Source organism: Triticum aestivum, chromosome 7B (assembly GCF_018294505.1).
Source record: "Triticum aestivum cultivar Chinese Spring chromosome 7B, IWGSC CS RefSeq v2.1, whole genome shotgun sequence".
NCBI classification, from domain to species: Eukaryota; Viridiplantae; Streptophyta; class Magnoliopsida; order Poales; family Poaceae; genus Triticum; species Triticum aestivum.
Window position 1 is genome coordinate 691,874,903 of NC_057813.1, and position 23,218 is coordinate 691,898,120.

Here is a 23,218-nt window from a genome sequence, read left to right on the forward strand (position 1 = left end):
CAATCTAGATCATCAATCAACCCAAAGACAAAGGATATCTACTCAAAACATCATAGGATGGCAACACATCATTGGATCATAATATGTGGCATAAAGCGCCATGTTTAAGTAGGGATTACATCGGGGTGCGGGAGAGTGGGTCGCATAAAAGAGATGATGATGGTGATGTTGATGAAGACGATCACTGCGGCGATGATTCCCCTCCCGATGGCACTCCGGCGCCACCGAGAGAGAGGAGGAGAGGTTCTCCCCTTTGTGCTTCCTCCTCCATGGCCTCCCCCCTGGATGGGGAGAGGTTCTCCCTTTGGTCCTTGGCCTCCATGGTGATGATGGCCCCTACGAGATCCTCCCACATGGCCTCCGGTGATGATGGCCCCCTCCGGCAGGGTGCCAGAGAGGGCCTAGATTGATTTCTCGTGGCTATAGAGGCTTGCGGCGGCGGAACTTCCGATCTCTTTTCTGTTCTGGGGTTTTCTCGATTTATAGGAGGGGTTGGCGTTGGTTTCACGTCAAGGGGGCCCACAGGGAGTCCACGAGGCAGGGGGCGCGCCCTGGGGGGGTGGCTCCACCCTCGTGGTGGCCTCGGGACTCCCCTCCGGTAGATTTTTGTTCAAGTATTTTTTATATTTTCCAAAAATATTCTCCGTTGATTTTCAGCGCATTCCAAGAATTTTTATTCCTGCACAAAAACAACACGACGGTAATTCTGCTGAAAACAACGTAAGTCCGGGTTAGTTCTCATCAAATCGTACTAAAATCATGTAAAAAATATTATAAACATGGCATGAATACTTCATAAATTATAGATACGTTGGAGACGTATCAGCGGCGGCGACGATGATGACGGCGATGACTGCACCCGGTTCTACAGGCTCCTCGGCATGTAGAAGGCGGCAGCGGCGTAGTAATGTCGTTTTAGTTAGTTTTAGTTTATGTTCTAAAGTTTTTTATAAATATGAATGAAAATCGCCGAGTTTGAACGAATTTTATGTCGTGTTTGGCCGAGTTCCTTTTCAAAAAAGGGCGTCTGGGGATGACCTGGAGGCGGCGGCTGAGAACCCAATCACCACCACGCCTAAATTATCGCCGGTTTACCCCCAGGCGACACTTTTTTCTAGCGGGGGGGGGGGTGGGGTTCAAACATTTGGAGATGCTCTTAGGCCTTCCACAATATGGTCGATGCTCAGCACATGAAAATATTGTTGACTGGGCAGCAATGCCTTAAGAAATTTGTTTGGCACCGGTCTCAAATTGTGTGTACTCCTATGGCCTGAAATGAGTAGGCCCCATGTGAATAAAAAACTCAAACAAGCCATCAACTGCGTATCTTCGCAGTCTACTTTACTTCCTTGTGTGGGCCATCGAGCCAATTGTTTGCAACTTTGTAAGTTTTGGCATCGGAGCAAGTATGTGCTTCGATGCCCAGAAATTTTCTTATGGCACTGGCTGGGCAATGTAGGGCATTGGTGCCAAATGAAGCAGAAGTGATTTTGGCACCTCTCTGGTCTACATAGGGTGTGTTTGGTAGGGTGCATGGAGGGTGCATGAGGGCAAAAGTTCCCAATCCGACCCACTTTTGCTTATTTGGTAGGGTGCATGAGCTCACATGGGCTATGCTCATCTGATGCATAAAAGGGCCCTCACCTATGCTCATCTCATGCACCCCAGACAGGGTGCATGGAGGCAGCCATGCTGGCCCTGACACTCGTCCCCACCCATCAGACCACGTCCAGATATGTTTATATTTTCAAAAATGTTTAGAATTTAAAATTTTGTTTAAATTTTTTAAAAAGTTTAGAATTTCAAATTGTCTTAAATTTTTGAAAAAGTTTAGGATTTCAAAATTGTTTAAATTTTCAAAAAATGTTCATAATTTCAAATTTTATTTGAATTTTCAATAAATGTTCAGAATTCCAATTTTTTTTTAAAAATCAACAATGTTCAGAATTTCAAAATAAAATAAAAAATTGTTTGAATTTTGGAAAAAATATCAGTAATTCAAATTTTATTTAATTTTTTTATAAAATATTTAAAATTTCAAAATTTGTTTAAATTTTCAAAAAAGCTCGGAATTTCAAATATGTTCAAATTTTCAAAAAGTTTAGAATTTCAAAATTTATTTTAATTTTCCAAAAAAATGTTTAGAATTAAAAAAAATCAAAATATGTTTAAATTTGTGTTCATATTTTTCGAGTTTTGTTCATCATTCGAAAACAATTGTTTGAAATTCGAAATTGTTCAGCATGTCTAAACACATGCGGGCTGCCAAACAAAGTCTCAGCTCAGCATGTCTCAGCGCATACATCGCTGCCAAACAACAGCAACTGCATGGACTCAGCATGTCTACACTTAGCATGTATGAGAGGAGAACAACTAGGCTAGGTTCAAGCATGCTACCAAACACACCCATAGTGGGGCCTTAGGGTGCAATACCAATTTATAATAGCCAAAAAAAATAGTGTCTCTCTCGTACCATTCCAATTCCAACCCCTGGGCGCCCGTACTCCCCTCTCCTCCCCTTGGATTCCACTCCTCGGAGCAGAACAGAAGCAGAAGCAGGACCTGCGCGCGTCCCTCGTCCCCACCACCACCCACAGCGAGGGCCTCTCCGGCCGGGCTCCCCCGCTCCCTCCGCTAGGCACCGCCGGCCCTTTCCTCCGTGCGCCGCCCGCCGCCGTGGCCCGGGCTTCTCGCGCGCGCGACGTTCGCGCAATGCCGGGCCAGACCATGCCCGGGATCAGAGTTCTTGGCTCGGAGCTCGCTTTGATTTTTTAAGATTAGATAGAGTAATAAGGAGAACAAGAAAAAGGTTCTTGGTCTCGGGGCCGGAGAGGTTTTGGGGGGCGGCGCAGAGATTGTGCTCGCTTGCGTTGCGCGTTGCTGTCCCCTGGTTTGGTGGAGAAAAATTGGCGAAAAGTTTGAAATTTGGAGCCGGGATATCGGGCTGGGCGATAATGGCTGCCATGGCGGGGGCGCCCAGGGTCAGGTCCCTCAACATCGCGGCGCCGGAGGCTGACGCGAGGCCAGTGCTGGTGCCGGGGGGCAACAAGGCCCCGGCGTCTGCGCGGAAGCCTTCCCCCAAGCCGCTGCGGAAGGCGCCGGAGGCCACGCCGGAGAAGCCTCCGCCCCCCGCTGCCGCGGCCAAGGGGGATGGGGATGGCCCGAAGAAGGAGGAGGCGGCCGCCACCGCTGGCGGCGACGGCTGCGCGAGGAAGGGGGGCTCATCTCCCTTGCCCTCGCCGAGGCGGACCCCGCCGAGGAAGCCGCAGGATGCGCCGGCGGTGAACCTCAACGCGTCCTGCTCCTCGGAGGCCTCCGTGGAGTCGCTCCGCGGCCCGGCCTCCGGCGGGAGGACGGAGAGGAGCTGGTCCCGGCCGGCCGCGTCCAAGCGTGGGAAGGCTGCTTGTAATGTGGTGGAGAAGCATGCCGATGTGCTGGAGGTTGTCGCTCCGGTGACGCCGGAGGCCGTCCAAGGGAAGAGCCGGTGCGCCTGGGTGACTCGGACCACCGGTGAGTTCTTGCTTCCTGAATCCCGATAGTTTGTTTTTTAATCATTTATGCAGTACACTTGCAATTTGTGCTTGTTCAGAATTGTTGGCTATAAACATTAGAATTTTCAGTGTCCAATCATGTGTTGCAATTTCTGTCATCTTTCATATTTTAGCATGATTAGTCGCTCACCTAGGATACTTATTCATAATTTTTTGTAAAGATATGCAAAACTCTGTTTTAGAAAGTTAATGCTGACGTCTGAACGAAAATCACAATTTGAGTATCTAAGTTACAGCTTGATATACTAGCCTTCCTTGTTGATTGCTTTTGACACTGGTCATAGGAACGCAGTCCATAGTTCTGCTTGCATTGGATAAACTGAGCATTTTCTCCTTCAGATTTCCCCTTTTTGTTCTTAGTTGCTTGAAGGGAGTTAGTGATCCTTAAGCACTGGCATCTGATCACTTTACCACCATCACTTCCAGTTTCACACAAAGCTGTATATGTACTTTGTTAAACATACTGTACTTTTGACTGACTGCACAGCCATTCCAAGTTTTCAACAGAGATAATGATGGTGTGTTGCTGACTTGCTGTTGCAAAGAACTTATTTCTACTGATCTGCAGAATCTGCACTCTGTTAATCATCCTTGTACAGAAATCTGCCATAATCGTTGTTCGCTCATCAGTTGGGACTGTAAAAATGGCCCGTGAAAAGGGTGCTTTACCAACAAGAAAAATTAAAACAAAAAGAATGGATATAAGTATGCTTTGCTTCAACTATACCCCAAGAAAACCGTAGCTTCAGTCACAATTCTTGATATTGTGCTGTCACATGATATGGTAGTATGGTTGCCCAGTGCTTTTCGTTTGCCTTATGGATGAAGTATTCTTAATCTCTGAATCATTTCTCATGAAGAAAGCTGACCTGTCAAACTTCTGATGCCCATTCATTATCTGATCAGATCCTCACTATGTCACTTTCCATGATGAGGAATGGGGGGTTCCAGTTCACGACGACAGGTACGCAAAATGTGAATTAGTGTATCCCTTCATCTTTATTATTTATATTGTGCAAACTTAGAATAAAATGATACAGTTCAGTATCTGTAATAATAACCATGAGTTCAACAGGAGATTGTTTGAGCTACTTGTATTATCTGGTGCATTAGCAGAACTATCATGGCCTGAAATTCTCAAGAAGAGACAAATTTTCAGGTATTGGTTCTCTAAGGTTACAAATAAATAAAGTAATTGTATGTATAGTTTGTTTCCTGATGTTTATGCCATATATTCTAGGGAAATTTTCATGAACTTCGATCTGATTGCTGTCTCCAATATAAACGAAAAGAAGCTGGTAGCGCCAGGAAGCATTGCCAGGTCCATTTTGTCAGAGCAAAAGCTGCGAGCAGTCCTCGAAAACGCTCGTCAGATAGTTAAGGTTCGGAATCGCTGCCGCATCACCATTAACTGATGCTCCTGTGATCAATGTCTTTTGTCTGGGAACTTGTTTGTTACATGGCTTATTTATACTGATGCAGAATTTTTTCAAACAAAATGCTGATGCAGATTGCAGATGAATTTGGATCCTTCAGTCAGTACTGCTGGGGTTTTCTGAACCACAAACCGGTAGTAAGCAAAATCCGATATCCAAGGCAAGTCCCTGTCAAGAGTCCCAAGGCAGACATGATGAGCAAGGACATGGTGCGAAGGGGACTCCGAGGCGTGGGCCCAACGGTCATATATTCCTTCATGCAGGCAGCAGGGCTAACCAATGATCACCTGGTCAGTTGCTTCCGTTTCAAAGAATGCAAGCCGTCTCCAAGCCTTGCCATGAGCGACGCCGACAGGGCGAAGACAGAGGCAGAACAAAAATTGGAGGAGCCGAGAACAAAAGCCCACGGGGAGGAGATGACCGTAAACTCGGACCCGTCGATGGCGATCGACACGCTCACCATTTCGTAGCGTTACAAGGAGCAGCGGCGTGGTGAGCCGGCTATTGTGGTCGTGTTACCTCTGTAAATTTTGTGCTAGGTTGCCCCTTCAAATGAGTCTAGGGATTGTGTATAGATCATTTGTGTCAGTAATGCGACTCGATCGGTCTGTAAGTATATATTACTACCGGGGCGAAGGACCATTATGTTTTGTGATGATGCAGAAGCTGTGAAAACCTTGTCATGTTGCATTGTGCATCATTACCTGTGTTCCCTGTGGCGCTTGCTTGAGGGCGCATTGAAGCAAGCAGATGGATGGACCTGAAATTGCCTGTGAGGCCCAGTGACCTAACATCAGAGGCAGTTATGCATATGCTGAACTGCAGGAAGGCTGCCTCTGTGTGAGGACAGCAACAACTATACTTGGTCGGTCTGTCTGGTTTCATGCCAAGGACATGTAAACTGTTTTAAACATGAGAAAACACAGGATGCATCTTCACCGCAGAGTTGCAGTTGCAGGATGAATATGCAGAGGTATAGCTTGATTATGTTATATCCAGTCGACGAATTGTATCTAACAAAGAAAATCGTAGAATAGGATAAAAAGGGGATAAGAAATATTGGATACTCGAGCCGTGCATATGTAAGGCAACGTGTGGCATGGACCATCATCTCCACCAAACCAGGCATCTCATCATGATCAAGAACACCAGACAAACGGAAATGCAGGTCCTTTCGTCAGCAACAACCAGAAATCGGTTGAAAGCTTTGGCCCATCAGTGGACAGCCTCCAGCCCTTTTCCAGGTCTGATTCGATCTTGTTTGCTCTAGTAACAGACCACGTGAGCTCCGGTGTGGAGAAGGTGTAAGAAACTGGTCTTTTGTTTCAAGTACCTTCTAATTTTGCAACGTTTCTTTTCTGTGGTGGAGGGTGTTGAAAGTTTGTAACAAAAATTTTGGGCTTGTTTGTCAATCTATTTAACGGGTAATAACATTCTATCTAGGGTGGAGGATGGTGAAAGTCTGTACCAAAACTTTTGTCAGAAACGAGCCGCAGTCTTGTGGACTGCCTTCTTTTTTGGCACATTTTTTATGTATTCAGGGGATTTCATAACCCAGAATATAATTTGGCATATCCGTCCATTTAGAAGTTTTCAAAATAATCGTATTCGTTTAACACTCTACAAGCATGATCTTATCATTCTTGACATGCAATTGCTCACTGCTAGCTACAACTACTAAACAAAATCCAACAAAGTTTCACACTGCAACTATGCAACATCAGAAGGATTTTAGCTCCACACAGTTACAAGCACCAGCATCCACACTCCATCAGGCCTCTCCGCTCAGCGCATTTCTGACCGGTAGATGTGTTCTACTATGGTCTCCTTTCATTTTGTGGCTTTGGTCGCGGCCTACCCGGTGATTGTTAGCTCTCAAGCCAACTGATATCTCTGTTATCTTTCTTTGCCACTTCTAGCAGCCCTATTGCTGAAAATTAACCTGCTTTGGGATTACATGCAAGAAATTAACTTAAATTTTACAACTACAAGTTATTACAGGATCTAATGAATAACTTATTTATTCTAATTGCAAACTATGACATGGGTCAAAATAACTGTAAAGTAAGTCCAAGGCACGGTTTCAAACAGCTCATATCCACTTCTAACTCTCAAGGCTCTGGTTTCCTAGCAATTCATGTTTCCCGCCTAAAACAAAAGATGAAGAAATTGGGGAGCTTTGGTTCTTATATTCTGGTTTCCTCCCATCTCTCAAATTTGAATTGATATTTTTCTCATGGAAACCTTTATACAACTACAGTTGAACATTCCATATACTCCATGGGCTTAACCGCTGGGCATGCAGAGAGCTATCCTACATATCTTATATAGAACTTACAAGAGCTTTAAACTGCAACAAAAGTGCCCTTCCATTTGTGCTGGACCATCACATTTTTCCAGCCTGTACCTTGTATCATACATTATTCATTTTACATATTTTCAATTGTTCAGACCAATGCGGTGATGTAGATGAGATCAACTATTAGGTGTCAACTACCGCTAGTTAGCTAGAAATCAGTCTTTTAGGTGAGAGATTTCTCTAGATGGTGTCATTCACTAGTACTAGTATAATCACAACATTTAGGTGAGAGATTGGAGAGAACCAACATGTTAGTGGGTAGGCTTTTCCCACTGCGACAGAATCAATGCAATGCACCGGTACGTCTTCTTCTGTGATGCAGTAGGCGCAAGGTAACATGAACCTACAGGCACATGGTGTTGGCGAGGCTCCCGTTATAACAGTCGGTTCACCCTCTTCCCTATGGAGTTTTCTGTTCACGAAGCTTGTTGCGAGCAGGTCTGCTTGTCAACGTCCTAGGTCGTAAAAGCAAGGTAGTTGCTCTTTAAAGTTGCCGCCCTGCAATAGGATTTTGACCTCTCGCTCGTTTCTTCATCCACAAACACAATCACCAGGGCACCCATCTGGATCAAGTAAAGGTGGGAGGATTATGAATTGTTTTTCATGAGACAACGCCAAGGGAGACTGCAATTGATGTAACTTGAACTATAAGCTTGGGGCTGACCAACCCCTCTCTTTTTCTCTGCAACAGTCAATACTAACACACATATAAGCGTGATGGCCACAAGCGCTACCGAGTGACTCAGTTGGTTCTCTGAGATGGTCCTGTCCTCGAAATAAATCTTCCGTGAAGTGTTGACCTCCTTGGCGAGGGTGTGAACCTCTTGTGATGTACTACCCAACAAGCCTGCACCACGATAAGCGAAGCTAATGCCGGACGGATCGCTGGTTTTCTCCGCTGTGAGGGCATGCGTGGGAGGGGCTTCCTCCAACCCCAACATTGTCCCAGAAAGTTATCTTCAATCTATTATATCACTAAACAAAAGACAAATGAGCCATTGTGCTCATCCACATAGTCGACTGTAAATTTTGGATATTAACGGATGAGATAAAAGACGCAGGCACGCAGCCTATAATATAAAGTAGAGACTGGTCAGAATTGTTTGTGCTGAAGTCATCTATGATTCCTGTAACTTAATCAATCACGAGGATTCCTTTTTTGCATTAGAAAGAAACAGTTTGAACTCCTGTTTTTCAGTGCTTCACGTGGATAACCTTCTCTACCTATTCCTAGAAAAACTCTTTCTACCTAGCTTGAAAGTAGATGTGTACGTACACCTAGACAAAGGAAAAGGCAAACAAATTACTAACAAAGGTACTTGTGTTTAATAATAAAGTATGCCTACAATAGGATGTTTCTCCTCGGAAGCAAACAATAGGATGCTAACTGTATTAAATCGAGAGGAGAATACGCGGATATCTAATTATCCACAATTTATATGTTGAAATATTAGGGTGGACCTAGGGTCCATCTAACAATTTCAGATAATCTCTAAAGGCCCATGTGGGTAATATGTCACTAGGTGTTGTGGGAAGTTTAGTCCCACATTGCTAATTGGAGACGAGTTGGACCACCTTATAATTAAGGGATTCTCTTCCACAGGTTATTAGAGCTTGAAAAGAGAAGTGGTCCCCCCGCGCTCCTCCTCCGCCGCTCGCCTCGCCACCGTATGCAAGTCGCGACACATCCGACCATTTATCAGTCTTTTTTGACCGAGAAAACTTCAGAAAATAAAAATTTGTCGAGAATTAAAACAACTCGGAAAGGTGCCTTTAATTGGTAATACAAGCCAATGGAAAAAGGAGCCATCTCAAGAATGTTGATAAATAACGAGTACTCAGACATACCCTCGTGGCCTACGTAGACACCCTATGTTGAACATGGTGTTTTATTGAACATTCTTGAAATGACCCGAATTTTTTTCCAGCAGGTTGGCATGACCATGGTAGGCATCAGGTTTGAACGACTTTCGATACCGTATTGTGACACGTCCGGTCATTTATCGGCCTCTTTTGACCGGAAAAACTCCAAAAAATACAAAACTTATCAAAAACCCAAACAACTTGGCATAGTTCCTAGAATTGGTCATATAAGGCTATAATTTTTTTTGAACCATTTGATGGATGTCGGAAAAATGTGCTATCGAACGGAGCCTTCTGACCTACCCAAACGCCCTATGTGGGACATGGTGCTTTTTGGACTACCTAGAAATGTTCCCAATTTTTTTCACCAGGTGGGAATGTCCATGGTAGGTTTGAATGACTCCCGACATAGTATGCATGTTGCGACACGTCCGACCATTTATCAACCTTTTTTCACCGAGAAATCTACAGAAAATAGAAAACTTGTCGAAAACCCAAACAACCTGGCATGGTGTTGTGAATTGGTCTGATAAGGCTATGAAAACATATTGGGCCATTTCAAGGATGTCAAGAAACAACGTGCTATCAGACATAGCCTTCTAGCCTACTTGAACACCCTCCATTCAACATGGTCTATTTTTGAACATTATTGAAATGACCCAAATTTTGGCAAGCAGGTGGGCATGCACATGGTAGGCATCCATGTCATTTTTGAATGATTTCCGACACCGTATGCAAGTTGCGACATGTCCGGCCAGTTATAGGCTTTTTCTGACGTACAAAACTCTAGAAAATGCAAAAAAAATTGAACACCAAAACGACTTTGCATGGTGCCTTAAATTAATCATACAAGCCAACAAAAAAATTAGGGTCCTTTGACAGATGTTGGTAAACAACGTGTTCTCAAATGGAGCCTTCCCGCCTACCGGAACACCCTACGTTCAACATGGTGTTATTTTTGGACATTCTGCAAAGATGCCAACTTTTGCTAGCAGGTGGGCATGCCCATGATAGACAACCATGCCAGGTTTGAATGAAAAAGTATTTAAAATTATAATTTACAAAGGTACTCCAAACTGATATTTAAGTTTTTCACATAAATAACAAATACAAAGGGATTAAATTAAAACCGGTTATTTTTTCTTAAAAAGAATTTCATAAATATTTGAAGGAAAAATAATTTCAAATCATAATTTAAAACAGTTACTTAAAACTATTATTTCGGTATTCCAAATAGTATAATAATTTTTTAAAGTTTAAAATTAATAATAATATTTAAACAAGAGGAAAATGAATTAATAAAAAAATTCAGAAAAAATAAAAAAAATAGAAAAGTAAAACAGAAGAAAAAATATAAAAGAAAAATTGCCACTTTTTCGCAAGGGAAGCGGCGGAGTGTAGATAGTGTAGGAACTACCCCATCCAGGTTGGGCTGGCCCATTTATGCAGATAGTGTAGGAACTACCCCATCCAGTTTTTTATTTTTCTTTTACATGTTTTTCAATTTTATTATATTTATTCTTGTTCCTCATCATTTTACTTCTTTCATTTTCTTTTTCTAGTTTCCTTTTTGTTTTTCATTGTCTTACTTTTTTCTTTATTATTTTTATTTTTTCTTTTTAGAAAATGTTCATGATTTTGAAAATATTTGGAAATATCGAAAAAAATTCACGTTTTGGAAAAGTTGTTCATAACTTAAAAAGTATTTTTTGTCACTTTTTCTTTATAAATTTGAAAAATGTACCAGATTTTCAAAAAATGTTCTTTCTCTTGAAAAATTGTTTAGAATGTAAAAAACTGGACCTGTTTTCAATTTATTTCTCAAAACTCAAAAATATACGCGTTGTCAGGTCCTTTTTTCCAAAAATGTACGAGAATTTCAGAAAATATTCTCTGAAAACTGTTCAGAAAGTTAAAAATGTTCCCGCTTTCAAAGTTTTCTCAGAAATCCAAAATGTTTGGGGATTTGAGAAAATATTTGTGCTTTCGAAAATTGTTTAGAATTTTGAAGATGTTCCCACTAACAAGTTTGTTCTCTAAATTCAATTTTTGTCGGGATTTTCAGAAGTTGTTTTTGTAAAAATAAGGCATGTTTTTCAGTTTTCTTGCAATTTCAAAGTTTGTTTCAGTTGTTCAAACAATTGTTGGATTTTCAAATGTTACTTTGTTTTAAAAAATTTCAAAGGTTGACTGGTTAGCAACTCTTCTACTCGTTCTTTTTTATTTTAGACACTGGTACGGATCGCTACAACAGCCACCTCGATAGAACAGCCTATAGGTGCAAGGTGTTAACAAGGCTCTCGATAGAACAGCCTATTCATCGCGTGGGAGTTTGATGTAAATAGAGGTTGCCATCAGCATATCTGATTTAGAGGTGGCTGCGATTGACAAGCACCTGTTGCGACACAACGTAGCCTTGCGAGCCTTTAGCCAGGACATAAAAACGTGTGGCACTGCCAAAGGCAGGTGATATTTGTACAACCGCCTTGTGTATATAGCTAAATAAATGGGCCTCGTTTATACGTGTCTAACTCAAACACCTAACCCTCTGCTAATTTCAAGTCCAACCGTTGCACAACTAGTACGGATAATATTATGCACATATTTTAACAAAAACACAATTAATGACGTTTATTTTGAGAAAAATCACCTTGTCATGGGAGTCTGTGCAAAAAATACATAATAATTTACCAACTAATAGTTGAATAACAAAAAATTATGTGGATGGTTTCTTGGAGGAAATTTACGTGCACCGAGACGAGAGAAGAAGAATGTTGGCCAATCCATCTCAAGGGGCACAACCTTCCTATGTAATATCGTCCAAGTACGTCAACTTCTCCATCACCCCTGCCTCAAGATGCAGAATGTACACGTTCCTGTGGTGGTCCCCATGATTGTTCTTGATGAGCAACATGCCTCCCTTCTCTCCCCAAATATTCAAGTGCGTCATAGTTTTCCTAGGTGATTCTAGCATCACCACTATAGTGCGGAGCCACATTGCACGACTACCATCCTCATGCCTTGTCCATATATCTTCTTGGTTGCTTTGCCTTTGCACGAACAAGAGCTTCCCATCGGCAGCGACAATAAGTTGTGGATCATCAGAACTTAGATTTTTCATGTGTCCGGCTGGGGTTGATTGAGATGCCACATGCCCCGGCGTCCATTTCTATGGTATGCAAGCGCAAGCCGTGACTTGTGGAGTATCGAGTGAGGTGGTGTGCCGTGCCACCCCACACAACGGCATGAGGGTGCATCAGAGCAAAGCAACTATTCCTCTCCTTATTTGCAAACTTGAGCTTACATGGCCTGCTCCAACTTGCCTCTCCGGAGGTGAACTTATGGAGGTTATGTGTTTGGTTATAGATGTCGGTTTCAATGATGAGCACTTTGAAGAAGGCTGAGTAGTCGAGCGAGGCCGAATATTGTTGCTTGGCGTTGGAGGAACTTGTTTGTTGATATATTTCATTGATAATAACATTAATTCCTGTTGTTAGGCCCTTTCCAACAACAGTTTACTCGTCCCTTTTTGTATTTGTTCTCTCCTTCTATTGCAATGAAAAGCTGCACCGTCAGCATTTTGTAAAAAAATTAATTCCTGTGGACTGTGTGTGTGCGCGCGCGCATATTATTGTTGTAGTCGTAGCCAGGAGATTTTGTAACCGACTATATAATTTGGCATGTCGATTCAGATGTTTTCAAAAGCTTAGATTTCTAGAAGCATGACTTTATCATTCTTGATATGCAATTACTTGCTGCTAGCTACAACTACTAAACAAATCCAACAAAGTTCAACACTACAACTAAGCAACATTAATCAGTAAAAATGAGCTACGAGCAGTGTCAAGCATATCGCCATGTTTTTACTATGGACGTCTCCTTTTCTGCTGTGGCTGTAGTCAGGGCCCACCTGATGATGGTCCCTTGCTCCAAACGGCTCATCTCAGTCTGCACCCAATTTCTTGAATGGTGCTTTTTATGAGAGGTTTTGCTATGGGGTTTGAATAGCTCACGTATCCAGTCTAATGCAAAAGATGGACAAATTGGAGAGTTCTTGTTCTGGTTTCGTCCCATCTCTTAGATTTTAATCAATATTTTTCTCGAGGAAATCTTTGTACTCCATGGGTCTAACTGCTTGATACGCAAGAGAGCGAACTAGTCGTGCCTCTTGCATGTGTGTATCTTATATGGAACTACATGAACTTCCAGCCACAACAAATTTCTCCTTTCGATTTGTACCGGATGATCACATTCTATTTTTCAAGATTGTACCGTGTATCATACAATATTCATGTCAATACTTCAATTGGTTAGGCCAATGTAGAATGGGATCAACTATTTCATTCTTTCATGCATTGTGCATATGCCTAGGCATGCTTACTTGGCACATTTTCTCTTGGGGTGGAATTTGGAACATGAATTGGATGATAGCAAAGAAGAAGTAGAAAGGGTTGAGTGCGATACACATGCTAAAAAGTTATGACGACCAACTCATTGGAACTGATCATGCTGGTTTTGGCAGAGAACACTTTTGTGATGTACACATGCAGTTTAGACTTTATCATGCTCTATGCACATTGAGCTCCTAGTTTCTCATGCTTATATGTGTGTATATGAGTTACCATTCATTGTTGCATGGACCGAGGGTTACTATATAAATTTCAGATGAATTTTATTTGCCACCTGATTCTGATTGTAAGCTAGCAAATCAATCTTTGTGCTTAATTTCTCAGAATCAGTGGCGGAGACGCGTGTGTTGGGGGGGGGGGGGGGCACCCCCACCCCATCTCTCGATGCTAATTTTAGAAAAAGAGAAAAGGCCCATGTGAAGCCCACTAGCGGCCAGGATGGGCGATTGGCACTGATCTCCTGGCATGGGAGTTGCGTTCTGATGCGATTAGTCTATATCTCTATTCCTAATGTCTCAGTTGATAGTCTCCGTCCGTTAATTTTCGTCCCACCTCTCCTGGTTTATTTTCGTCCTCCCTTCCACATCGCAGATACACACGTCGACCAAAAAAAACCGCAGCGATCCCTCCACATCAGTTGATCCAACGACAGTCCTCCCGTCGCACCATAGAAATAGGGCGAAAAAAACCCTACGAAAATTAACCTACGAAAAAAACCATCGATGGCTCGCTGCTCCATCCCTCGCCCCCACCGCTCGAGCGAGAACCACTCGCATGTACGACTCGTTCGGCGCCGCCGCCGCTCCATCCCTTCACCCCCGCCGTTCCATCCCTTCCACATGTGACCTCGCCGCCATCTGGTTCCTCTCCGTTCCCATCTGCCGCCTCTGCCGAGATCCGAGGCCTTCGACTTGTGGGCTGACGCCACCGCCGAGGAACCCAGGGGCAAGGCAGGGCGATGCCGCGTTGTGGGCAGCGAGGAGGGGCGCACGGGCATGCCCTGCATCGAGTAGGAGCTCAGGTACTTTAAATCGAGGAGGAACACCGCTGTCTTTCTACATGTTGGCCGCTCCCCTCGATCCCCTCCATCACCTCCGCCGCCGCCGAGGTACGAGATCGCCTCCATCTTGTTCCTTCCCTGGCCACGCCCCTCCCAATTTCTTCCTCTCATCCAGCTAGGGTTCTCACCCGCCGCCGCTTCCCTGCTGCTACCCGCCACCGGATGCCCTCCACGGACACCACCACCATGATGGCGGAAGGAAGAGCAAGAGGGTCGTCGAGGATGGGTGCCGTCGTGAGGATGCTGGCGCCCGTGTGCGGTGATGGCATTGTGGCGGAAGAAGGTCTTCTTCTTGGGGAGCCACTACCAGCCTCCGTCTCCACTTGCGGCCAAAGACAGGTACGCCGCCGTGCCCTCGACATATTCCCTACTCCTGTGCACGTATGGTCAAGCATGTATCGCTTATCTTGCCCCATACGGCCTTGGCAGATCTCAATGCTTGCTTGCTAATGTGCGTGTGTGGATGTTGCTGGTTGCTGCTACTGTGCACATCTGCTTGGTGTGCCCCTGCTGTTTTGTGTTCTCACCACCACATCCACGACAAATAAAATATCTTAGTTTTCTTAGAATGGTGTGTGCCATGATCTTCATGCCCGACAGGGTTTACATTACGCCTTTGGACAACGGGATTTTGATGTCCAGTTAAACTATCACTTGGTTGTGCATATGCACTATCTATTAAACCGACAATCGTTGTTTTCAGGTTCAGGTTCGATATGTCAGGGCTGAAGTACGCTCCTGAGTTAAAGAAAGACCTCGAGAGACTCTGTAGGTACGGTGCTATTGTTAGTGTGTTGTTGTCAGTACTACTCCAATACTTTGGTGTGGGGTTGCATAGTACTCCAATACTTTAGTGTGGGATAGTAAAAAATGTATTCGTGGTGGGAAAGCATCAGTCTTTCGTATTTGCAGAATATGGAAATCAACAAATATTTCCATTAAGAAAGCATGCATGTCGTAGTGAATACTTAGTATACCAGTCATTTTCCTCGGAGGAGACTTCAATATGATCGCGCAGGCAATGGACAAAAACAATAATAACATCAACCGCAGGTGTTTGTCAGCCTTCAGGGGATTCATCAATGAGCTGCAACTCAAAGACTTATACATGCACGGCCGCAGGTACACTTGGAGCAACGAGCAAGAGAGGGCCACTATGGTGAAACTAGACCGGGTACTGTACAATGACGCTTGGGATGCTAGGTTCCCCGGCTGCCTGCTGCAAGCCCTCTCTAGCGAGATGTCAGATCATTGCCCGTTGCTTCTCACCTGCAACACATCCTTCAGGCCGGCGAGACAATTTCGTTTTGAAAATTTTTGGGTCCAGATGGACGGGTTCAGTGAGTTGGTAGCTAGAGTCTGGCAGCTCCCAACGACCACTCAAGAGCCTCTTGCGTGCCTTGCGGAAAAGATGAAGCGTACAGCCAGAGAGTTGAAAAGCTGGGGGAGCAAGATGGTGAACAACATAGCGCTCAAATCAGCGATTATAAGTGAGATTGTGGCCAGATTAGATAAGGCAATGGAAAGGAGAGATCTCACAACTGAAGAAAGACAGTTCAGGGCAACCCTGAAGGTGCAGCGGTTAGGCCTTGCGGCATTGGAGAGGACAATTTGGAGGCAGCGGTCGCGCATTCAGTGGATCAAGGAAGGGGATGCTAGCACTCGCTTCTTCCACTCCAAAGCATCGGCGAGAAGATGGCGGAAATACATCCACAAGATTCTATTCAATGACAAAGTTTGCACGGACCAGCCGGACAAGTTGGAAGCTATGCACACGTTCTTCGAAGCTCTGATCGGTACAAATGGAGAGAGAACGGCCTGCCTCAATTTTGAGGAGCTAGAGATTCAGCCGGTGGAGCTAGCAGAGATGGAAGTCCCGTTCACTATGGAGGAAGCTCGTGCGGCCGTGAACGAGATGAATGGGAACAAGGCGCCGGGACCGGACGGGTTCACCGGCCTATTTTACAAGCACTGTTGGGAGATCATCAGGGAAGATATAATGAAGGCGCTACACACCCTATACAGACTAAACTTCTCCAAGCTACACTTACTCAACGATGCAACTCTGATCCTGTTGCCCAAGAGTGAAGACGCCACGACACCAAAAGACTTCCGTCCAATCAGCCTAATTTCCAGCTTCGCGAAGCTCTTCACGAAAATTCTGGCCATGCGGATGAGAGATAAAATGAAGGAGATTGTGAGTCCGTGCCAAAATGCATTCATCCGGGGACGAACGATCCATGACAATTACGCTTATGTTAGTGGCTTGGCAAAGGCGTTGAGGCAAGCCAAGACTCCAGCACTTATGGTAAAGCTTGACATCGAGAAAGCTTTTGACACGATCTCCTGGGAATTCCTATTGCAAGTGCTTGAAGCAAAGGGGTTTGGTGGGAGGTTCAGAGATTGGATTGCCGGCCTGCTGTCATCCTCCTCGTCTAGGGTCATGGTGAATGGAGAGCTCACGGACAAAATCATGCACCGCAGGGGCCTGCGGCAAGGGGACCCCCTATCGCCGCTCTTATTCGTGATTGCCATGGACTGCTTGGCAGCCCTGTTCAATGCGGCCGCAAACGCTAGGATACTCAAGGAGATCGGCACACGGAGATTGCCGTTCAGGGCATCATTGTACGCTGATGATGCAGTGCTGTTCATAAACCCTTGTGCTCATGAGATATTGGCGGTCGCCGATCTACTAAGGGCCTTTGGAAATGCTTCGGGGCTAAAGACAAATTTTGCTAAGAGCTCAGTCACCCCCATTTGTTGTAGTGGGATCACCTTGCCGGCAGCTATACATTCGCTTGGATGCGAGATCAAACCTTTCCCGTGCACCTACCTTGGTATGCCGTTGTCCGACTCGAAGCTTCGCAAGGTGGACTACCAGCCAGTGCTTGACAAACTATGCAGCAAGCTGAAGGGTTGGATTAGAATTCACTTCTCCATGGATGGCCGAATACTGTTGGTAAAGCATGTGCTCTCTGCTATGGTGGTGTTTCAGATGATGGTCATTGAGATGCCTGCGTGGCTGCGGAAAAGAATCGACAAACTCAGAAGGGGTTTCCTTTGGGAAGGAAAAGAATTTGCAGTGGGGGGCAAGTGTTTGGTTAGCTGGCGCATCATTTGCAGGCCAATCAAATTTGGAGGGCTGGGGATGACAGACCTGAGTGCGCAGAGCACAGCGCTGAGGATGAGGTGGTTGTGGCTTTCATGGACGGACCCGAGCAGAGCCTGGTTGGGACTACCACTGCCAACCGATGCCAGAGTACGTGCATTGTTCGTGGCTTCAGTTAACTTCCACCTCGGGGATGGGCAACACATTTGCTTCTGGACTGAACCTTGGATGCAAGGGATGAGCTTCTGCCACCGTTTCCCGGCTCTGTTTGGCGTCTGCACACGGAAGCGCCTAACGGTGGCTCAAGCACTCATCGGCGATCGGTGGACACGTCATCTCAAGGGAGGTCTCATGCCGCAGGCGGTCAGAGAGTTCACCGCCTTGTGGATGCTATTACAGGACGTCACGCTGGGCCAACAGCAGGACACGATTTCTTGGCGGTGGACGGCAAACGGCGAATTCTCCTCTCATTCTGCCTATACAGTCCAGTTTGAGGGATCAGTGCGGACGAGCTACAAGCAACTGATATGGCAGTCAGAGGCACCACTGAAATGCAAAGTGTTCTCTTGGATGGCGGTGCTTGGGAAGATCTTGACAGGGGACAACCTGGAGAAGCGAAACTGGCCTCACAACCCGACGTGTTGCCTCTGCAACGCTCAGCGTGAGACACCCGAGCACCTTCTGGCTTGCTGCCCTTTCACGGTGAGCTTGTGGGGGAAAATAATGCAAAAATGCAGCTTGCCAGTGACCCTTGCCCCGTCACCAGCCTCAGAGAACATTCGGGAGTGGTGGTCGAGATCAATGCAGCAGGTGCCGAAGATACACAGGGCAGCATGGAGCTCGCTAGTGCAGCTCACGTGGTGGTCAGTGTGGAAGGAGCGGAACTCGCGAATTTTTGACCACAAGAGCTCGACGGAAGAACAGGTGCTGGATCGAATCAAGAATGATCTCATTGATTGGACGTTGGCAGGCAAGCATAAGGTGGCCCTAATGATCCACAGACCTAGGGAACCAGATTAATTTTTGTGCTGTTGGTAGGCTAGTAATGGGGTTCAGACTGTAATTCGGTGGCTGGATACTAGCTTTGTATCCTGGGTAACTTGCTAGTTGCTATACCCCTGTAAAACTCTTCTCTAATTTCAATGAAATGCTGCATCATGCAGTCTTTTCGTCAAAAAAAAAGTATACCAGTCATATTTTCTTGTCAACATGCACCTATTTGGAGGCTTATCCGATATTATTGCAATCTGGTAGAACTAACATATACTACTTTACTGGAGCTAGCACCTCATGCATAGTTATTGTATCAAACAGAAAGAAACTTCCGATCTACCATTTTACAGAACCAAATTGTATAGTGAGTAATTGAAGTGAAGTTGTTTTGGGCACCCAAAGATAATTCTGTTTGTATATTCCTGCCACTTGTACGGTTGCAAGAAGCTAAATGTTGTTTTTCTTTTTTATGTTCTATAAATTATTTCCATGGTTATCTCCGATACAGTTTTAAAATGATCTTTTTAGACCAATTATATTAGCTCAAGTTGCCATTTAGTTGAGTTCAAGTTCAGATTTGGCTGCCATCTTAGTTCAGTTCAGTTAGGAGCAACGTTTAGCATTCTAGCTGTATGATATGATGTCTACACATTTCCCTGTTCTCTTTTTGTGTAATCTAATTCCAGACTCTTTAGGTTAACCACTGCCACTAATTCTCTAATGGATATGCCATGTGCATAGGAAGGGTGCACCCGCTTTTCCTTATCTTCATCTGAATTAAATCCGTCCAGTGTGTATGCAGGAACTAAAGACATGTATTAGAGAATGAAGCATCAATCCTCTTCTTGCTTATTGTTTGTCAAATGCTATATTAAAGTACTGTATCAATTCCATCGTTATTTACATGAAGAGACGGATTAAGACCTGTGGGATCATGGCTCTTTCAGCTTGAACGTAAGCCTCTCCGGCTGTTCCATTTACATAATAATATCTTCATTTGACAATTATGTTTATTTTTCATCCTTTTTCAGAGTATTTGTGATGTATCCTTCACTTACCGTGCCACGGGGTTGTCGTGGATATTGGTGGAGAACTTGGTGGACTAGCGCAAGATGGAAATCTAGAAAGAAGTGAAACTAATCAGCTATGGTTCTCCTGGAGTATCTGTGCAACCAGCAGGTTGCCCATGAGAAATATGATGTTCTTTATGCATTTTAAAAACTACTAAGGGGAAAGTTGTGAATGTGTAAGTTTTGAACCAGTAGATTCTGAATTATGTTGTTTATGTTTTTAAAAGATATACAATTCTTGAACCTTTTCAGAATTATGTAATCATCCCCTCAAACTCAGTGTATTGCAGAGGGTATGCGTCAGAGGCCAGTCGGCAGAGGTGCATGCAGGTTTGTGCTTGAGGGTGCACGCGAGCCGGTGGCTACAGGCAGAGGGTGCGGCCTGTGTGTGCGTGTTGTGGTCGCCTGATTTGATTGTAAATCGTGTAGAGCAAAGGCGGCTTCTGTGGCGCCGGAGCAACAATTTCAGTGAGCACATGGACTTGATGCAGGGAGGGTCGTCGAAGAGAAGGACGGCGGACCGGCCTACACATGATGGAACACACATTGCCGACGATGCGGTACCAGGCCTGGAGAAGAGATCCCGAGGTATGCATGAAGCCTTCTTAGTTAGTTTTTTAGTTGAGCGACTGCATAACTGAAGAATTTTGTGTGTGTAGTCTTTCAAAGTTGATTCAGACATAGCCTTACAATTCAAGAGCAACGGTGTCTGAACTTTTCAAAATTATATCAATTATTGTACTGTTTTTGGATTGTTGATGAGAGATGTAGATTTGTGATACTGATTGCAATGAAATTTGGTTCAGTAATTCAGTGTTTAGACATACAAGATACTATACTATAGCTTAGGATTAAAAAAAATGGTCGCTTTGTTTCATTCTAGAATGCCCGCCGCAATACTGCATTGCCACTATCTGCGTGATATCCCTGGCAATATTTCTGGGAAGCATTACAAACTATATAAGTTTTGTCGTCACTGCTTGCCTTGCCTGTGCAGTTTCCATTCTTCTGCAACGACAGGGAGTATGTTATCGGTCGCAGGGTCTAGGCATCTGGAAAGACGTACTACTGTGCTAATAAGGTATCTGATGAAATAGTACAACTTTATATGTTAGGGTTCCTTTACGACAGGGAGTATGTTATCGGTCATGTGATTGCTTTTACAGCCATTTTCAGGGTTCCTTTAGTACTGTACATGAGATGGAAACTCTTGCTGTTTTTGTTCCATGTTCCCATTTGCAAATTTTCATCACGTGATTGCTTTTACAGCCATTGCCGCTTTGTTCATATTTGGTTATGATGCAATGCATTCTATATCCAACAGTGCCAAGCATATTCCTCCTTTCTATCTGTAGTTCCTCGCACTAGATAAGCGAAGGACGATGCATACTATGATCCCTCTCTCTCTCTCTCTCTCTCTCTCTCTCTCTCTATATATATATATATATATATATATATATATATATATATATATATATATATATCCAAATTCATGGTAGCAAGAATCACTACGTACTGATACTAATTAAACTATACCTTTCAGGTGTTTGATGAAATGCCCTCCGTCCGGAAATACTTGTCATCAAAATGAATAGAAGGAGATCACAATGTTGGACGCGACCACCTAAGAATTGAATATTTTTAGTTGGAATACTATTTTAATGATCAATCACAATGTTGGACGCGACCACCTACTTATTCCCGAGACTTTAAGTCTTTGGTGGCTTAATCACAATATGCCCGGCATATGTTCTACATCTGCGGCATGTAATGACCCTACTGGCATTTTAAGAGGTCTGTAAATACAACACTGTTCCAAAGTATTTCCAAGTAAGTGTTCACCTCGTGAGATTTATTAAATGTTTTAGATATCTCGCTTGTGAATGCTCATCGGTAGCTAATATCCTGAGTATTTTGAGAACGGGTTTAGATCTGGACGGTTATTGAGCCTGCATTGATGAAATAGTTGACAAAGAAGGAACTGAAATGAGATTATTGAGGCTGCATTTAAGAATCTTGGTTGATGAGCTGATATCTGACCAAAAACTCAAGAACTAGAAGCAAGCCTGACATCCTTTTTCTGTAATCGGTATATTCTCGATAGCAAGCCTGTCATCCTTTTCTATCCACATGAGGCTTAGGGGCCGTTTGGATTAGCACCAACGCCGACCCTATCAATTTTTTGGCACGCCCCTGCGATTTGGACCCTGTTTGGACCATCGCCAAAATATTGGCTCGCCCTGGCTCGCCCCGAAGGCTCAGTGTTACTTCTGCCAACTCGTGGGCGCATCGAGGGCGCCGAAATCAGTCACCAAAAAATGGGCGAGCACGTCCCTCGCCGGCTGATACGAGGTTCTCGTGTTAGCTTTTTTAATCTCGTATAGTTCGAACAATCGGTGCGGCGGATTAATCGGCTGAGTATTTCTTTGGGTCGTTGTGATCACTTAGATCACGCAACTAATTCTGTTTAGCATAGTCCAATAGCCGGAGAAGAAACTGTACTACTAAATTACGGTTGTTTGTCTCTTTTTCCTTTTTTGCAAATGAAATTGTCTTTCTTTTCGTAAAGGCAGCCGCAAGTTTCGTTGAGCACAAAAGTTGTACCTGTACGTGTTCTTTTCTAAAAATAAAAGCTGTACTCTTACGTCCAACTTTCTTTTCATTGTTTTTGTGAATGAGCCATTTCATTTCTTTCTGCATGCTATAGTTAATTAAGTGTCCATATTGCAAAAATAAAGTTTTTTGTTTATTTGTTATTGGCTCAACATTATAACTAAAAACACAAATCAATTCAAGTTGTCAAACCAAATGTAATATCTGCCAACATTTTGGAAGGTTCAGTGGCTATAAACCAAACAATAACAGCTTGCCAATTTTTTGGTCATGCCCTCACTTTGGTCATGCAAAAAATATGATAGGGCAAATTGGGGCACAAACCAAACACACCCTTACTGTTTTTTGTACTTGTTCGTCACCAATCAATAAAGCATTGTGTATTCATTACATATGGTGAATGGCCTTCTAGATTTGTGAGTTCATAGGTAGTTATACAACAGCAGAGCCATGTTCTAAAAACTGATTCGAGCCTTTCCTTGGTTTGGAGTTGAGTCCCGAAGAAACGTTCGAGCGCATGAAATCAGTTCTTTTCAAGAACGCAACTGCTTTTTTTCTCTCATAGATTCCACTCGTAACATATCACAAGCATCTTTAGTCTAAGAAAATAAGAAAAGTGAACTTACATGATTTATTTAAATTACTAAATAACTTACTAGATAATGATATTTCCGTTTGAGCATTCCAAAAACTGAATCACACTCCATTAAGTTGTAGGATGCATAAGGTAAGGGAAATATAGGAAGCCCAGACAT

The 23,218-nt window shown here is 43.9% G+C and overlaps 1 protein-coding gene and 1 long non-coding RNA gene across 2 annotated transcripts; both read left to right on the plus strand.

Annotated features, from left to right (window-relative positions):
• Positions 1–2,487: 2,487 nt before the first annotated feature.
• LOC123157585 (uncharacterized) lies at positions 2,488–5,662 on the plus strand. The gene is made up of 5 exons (XM_044575860.1): positions 2,488–3,510; positions 4,458–4,515; positions 4,627–4,710; positions 4,792–4,933; positions 5,062–5,662. The coding sequence occupies exons 1-5, from the start codon at positions 2,955–2,957 to the stop codon at positions 5,455–5,457; spliced, it is 1,236 nt and encodes a 411-aa protein (XP_044431795.1). The 5' UTR covers positions 2,488–2,954; the 3' UTR covers positions 5,458–5,662.
• Positions 5,663–20,138: 14,476 nt separating this feature from the next.
• Positions 20,139–21,466, plus strand: LOC123161101 (uncharacterized). The gene is made up of 2 exons (XR_006480543.1): positions 20,139–20,438; positions 21,394–21,466. It is a non-coding gene; the product is annotated as an uncharacterized lncRNA (long non-coding RNA).
• The last annotated feature ends 1,752 nt before the right edge of the window (positions 21,467–23,218 follow it).

Bases quoted from the DNA above. Each gene is read 5' to 3' on its own strand.
- LOC123157585 (XM_044575860.1), top strand. From the start codon at position 2,955: ATGGCTGCCATGGCGGGGGCGCCCAGGGTCAGGTCCCTCAACATCGCG. The intron at 3,511-4,457 runs GTGAGTTCTTGC...TTATCTGATCAG, and splicing joins CTGGGTGACTCGGACCACCG to ATCCTCACTATGTCACTTTC. The intron at 4,711-4,791 runs GTATTGGTTCTC...CATATATTCTAG, and splicing joins AAGAAGAGACAAATTTTCAG to GGAAATTTTCATGAACTTCG.